At 35.0% G+C, this 2,588-nt stretch overlaps 1 protein-coding gene across 1 annotated transcript; it reads left to right on the top strand.

Annotated features, from left to right (window-relative positions):
* Positions 1-391: 391 nt before the first annotated feature.
* Positions 392-2,212, top strand: LOC137618883 (general transcription factor II-I repeat domain-containing protein 2A-like). Its single transcript, XM_068349089.1, has 2 exons — positions 392-1,543; positions 1,688-2,212. Exons 1-2 carry the CDS (start codon positions 392-394, stop codon positions 2,210-2,212), a joined length of 1,677 nt encoding a protein of 558 aa, XP_068205190.1.
* The last annotated feature ends 376 nt before the right edge of the window (positions 2,213-2,588 follow it).

Below are 2,588 nucleotides of genomic sequence, written 5' to 3' on the forward strand. Positions count from 1 at the left end.
TTCTCTATTTTATTTGCATCCTTTCTCGCTCATTATTTTATTTCAACCAGACGGAAATAGATTTTTTCATGATTTTAATTTTCTTATTCTATTTTATTTACTCATTTTTTAATCTATAATTGGCCATCTTTGAATAAAGATGCAGTTTGGCATCTGGGATGGGCGTATGCGTGAGTGAAGCGTGTATCGGACACGTTTGCTACCAGTGGCCAGTGGGATTAAATCTCGATAGTGTACAAAACGTTTTGGTCACGTTGTAACTTTGTTACCGCGCCAACGAGTTTATTGCCTTATATTCAATCATTTCAGTGTCCTGGCAGATTCCAGAGAAAGAAGACGTTGGACATTTTATTTCAGCACAGCTTTTACTATCTTTCAAACTTTACCCAAAATGAGTGATTCGAAGCCTTCTAAAAAACGAAAAATTGAAGACGAATGCAGAGTATTTAACAAAGAGTGGACTGAAAGGTATTTCTTTACTGACGTCGGAGTTAAAGCTGTATGTTTGATTTGTCATGATACAGTTGCTGTTTTCAAGGAATACAATTTGAAACGGCACTTTCAAACCAAGCAAACCAACTTTGGAAGCAATTTATCAAAGCAAGAACTGCAAAAGAAGGCAACTGATCTGATGAAAAGTTTGAAGAAACAACAAAATGTGTTTGAAAAAACTTCATCTTTACAAAGGAATGCAACAAAGGCAAGTTTTGTATTGGCAAATAAAATTGCAAAACAAAATAAGTCGTTTGCAGAAGCAGAATTTATTAAAGATTGCATGGTTGATGCTGTCAGTGTTGTGTGTCCTGAAGTCATATCTAAAGTGGAAGCCATATCTCTGTCACGAAGAACTATTGTTCGTCGCATAGATGCAATTGCAATGAATATTCAAGATCAGGTGTTAACAGCCAGTGTTAGTTTTCAGTGGTTTTCTATTGCTTTAGATGAGAGTAATGACATTCAGGATACTGCCCAGGTACTCATTTATATCAGAGGAATTGACGAAAACTTCGAAATTACAGAGGAATTGTTATCTATGGAGTCTCTCAAAGACACTGTTACTGGAAAAGATTTATACAATAGTGTCATTAACAGTTTAATCAGGTCTAGATTAAGCCTGGATAAATTGGCAAGTATTACAACTGATGGTGCTCCTTCACTCATAGGTAAACACTGTGGCCTTGTGACCTTGATGAATGATAAAATCAAAGAAGATTTTCCATCGCACAGTGTGTTGTCTTTTCACTGCATCATACATCAAGAAAGCCTCTGTAGATCATCTTTTAAACTCAAACACGTTATGGATCCAGTGGTGCGTGCAGTGAACTTAATAAGAGCACGGGGACTGAATCACAGGCAATTCCGAAGCTTCTTGGAAGACATCGAGGCTGATTTTACTGATGTGCTGTACCACACAAATATCCGATGGTTAAGTATGGGGAAAGTATTGAAGAGGATGTGGGACGTTAAAGAAGAGGTTGTCTTGTTTTTTAATATGAAAGACATTTCTTGTGACTTTTCAAGGGAAATGGAGTGTGACGAATGGGTTTGTGATTTTGCATTTGCTGTGGACATTATGCAAAAGCTGAATGAGTTAAACACAAAACTACAAGGCAAAGGTTTATTTGCACATGAATTGTATGTGGAAGTGAAAGCATTTCAATTGAAACTTCAACTTTTTTCCAAACAGCTTAAAGAGCAAAACTTTGTTCATTTTCCTCTGTTGAAAACACGAACTGTTACACAAGCACTATCAGACAAATACAGTTACCAGTTGACGGCTCTAAGAGATGAATTTATCAGAAGATTTGCCGATTTCAAGGCAATTGAAGGGCAGTTTGATTTGCTCAGCTCACCTTTTGCCTGTGACGTTGAAACAGCTGCTGAAGAACTGCAGGTAGAACTGATTGATTTGCAAGCCGACAACTCATTAAAGAGGCTCTTTGAAAATAAACCACTGGTCGAGTTTTATGCATCTCTGCACTCAGAAAAGTTTATAAATCTGAAAAATTTTGCAAGAAAGATGTTTGTGATATTTGCATCAACTTACATATGTGAGCAGACTTTTTCTATATTGAAAGTTAACAAGTCAAAGAACAGGTCACTTCTCACAGACTCGAATCTTCAGTCAGTGTTAAGAATCAGTACAAGCAACTTGACACCTAATTTCAACAAACTGGTAAAGGATTGCAGTCAATTGCATCATTCTCACTGAGTCATTTTGATACTTCTGTTGCTCAGGTGCTGAGCTACTTTGCTTGTCTAATAAATGTTTATGTTTCATGTGAAGTTACTGCTTTAAAATATCAATACAAATATTTCTTGTCTTTAAATTGAGTTACTTTGTTTTCAAGCAAATATGCTTCATGTGAAGTTTTTCCCTAAATATATAAAATATGTCGTTTTGGATTTAATTTATATGCTTACCTTGAACTTCTACTCCAAATTATTGATTAATAAAAATATATTATTTTTCTATTTCTTAAACAGAGTTACTTTGCTTTTTTTTTTTTAAATAAATTGTTTTTCTAAATAAATGCGTTTCATAGGAATCCTCTAGTCTACAGTGCTTTAAAATGCTAATAAATTAA

This window comes from Palaemon carinicauda, chromosome 2 (assembly GCF_036898095.1).
Source record: "Palaemon carinicauda isolate YSFRI2023 chromosome 2, ASM3689809v2, whole genome shotgun sequence".
In the NCBI taxonomy this organism is placed as follows: domain Eukaryota; kingdom Metazoa; phylum Arthropoda; class Malacostraca; order Decapoda; family Palaemonidae; genus Palaemon; species Palaemon carinicauda.

What these genes read in the sequence shown, in the direction of transcription:
- LOC137618883 (XM_068349089.1), top strand. Translation starts at nt 392, where the DNA reads ATGAGTGATTCGAAGCCTTCTAAAAAACGAAAAATTGAAGACGAATGC. An exon ending in AAATGGAGTGTGACGAATGG is followed by an intron (nt 1,544 to 1,687) that starts GTTTGTGATTTT and finishes TTTTCCAAACAG; the next exon opens with CTTAAAGAGCAAAACTTTGT.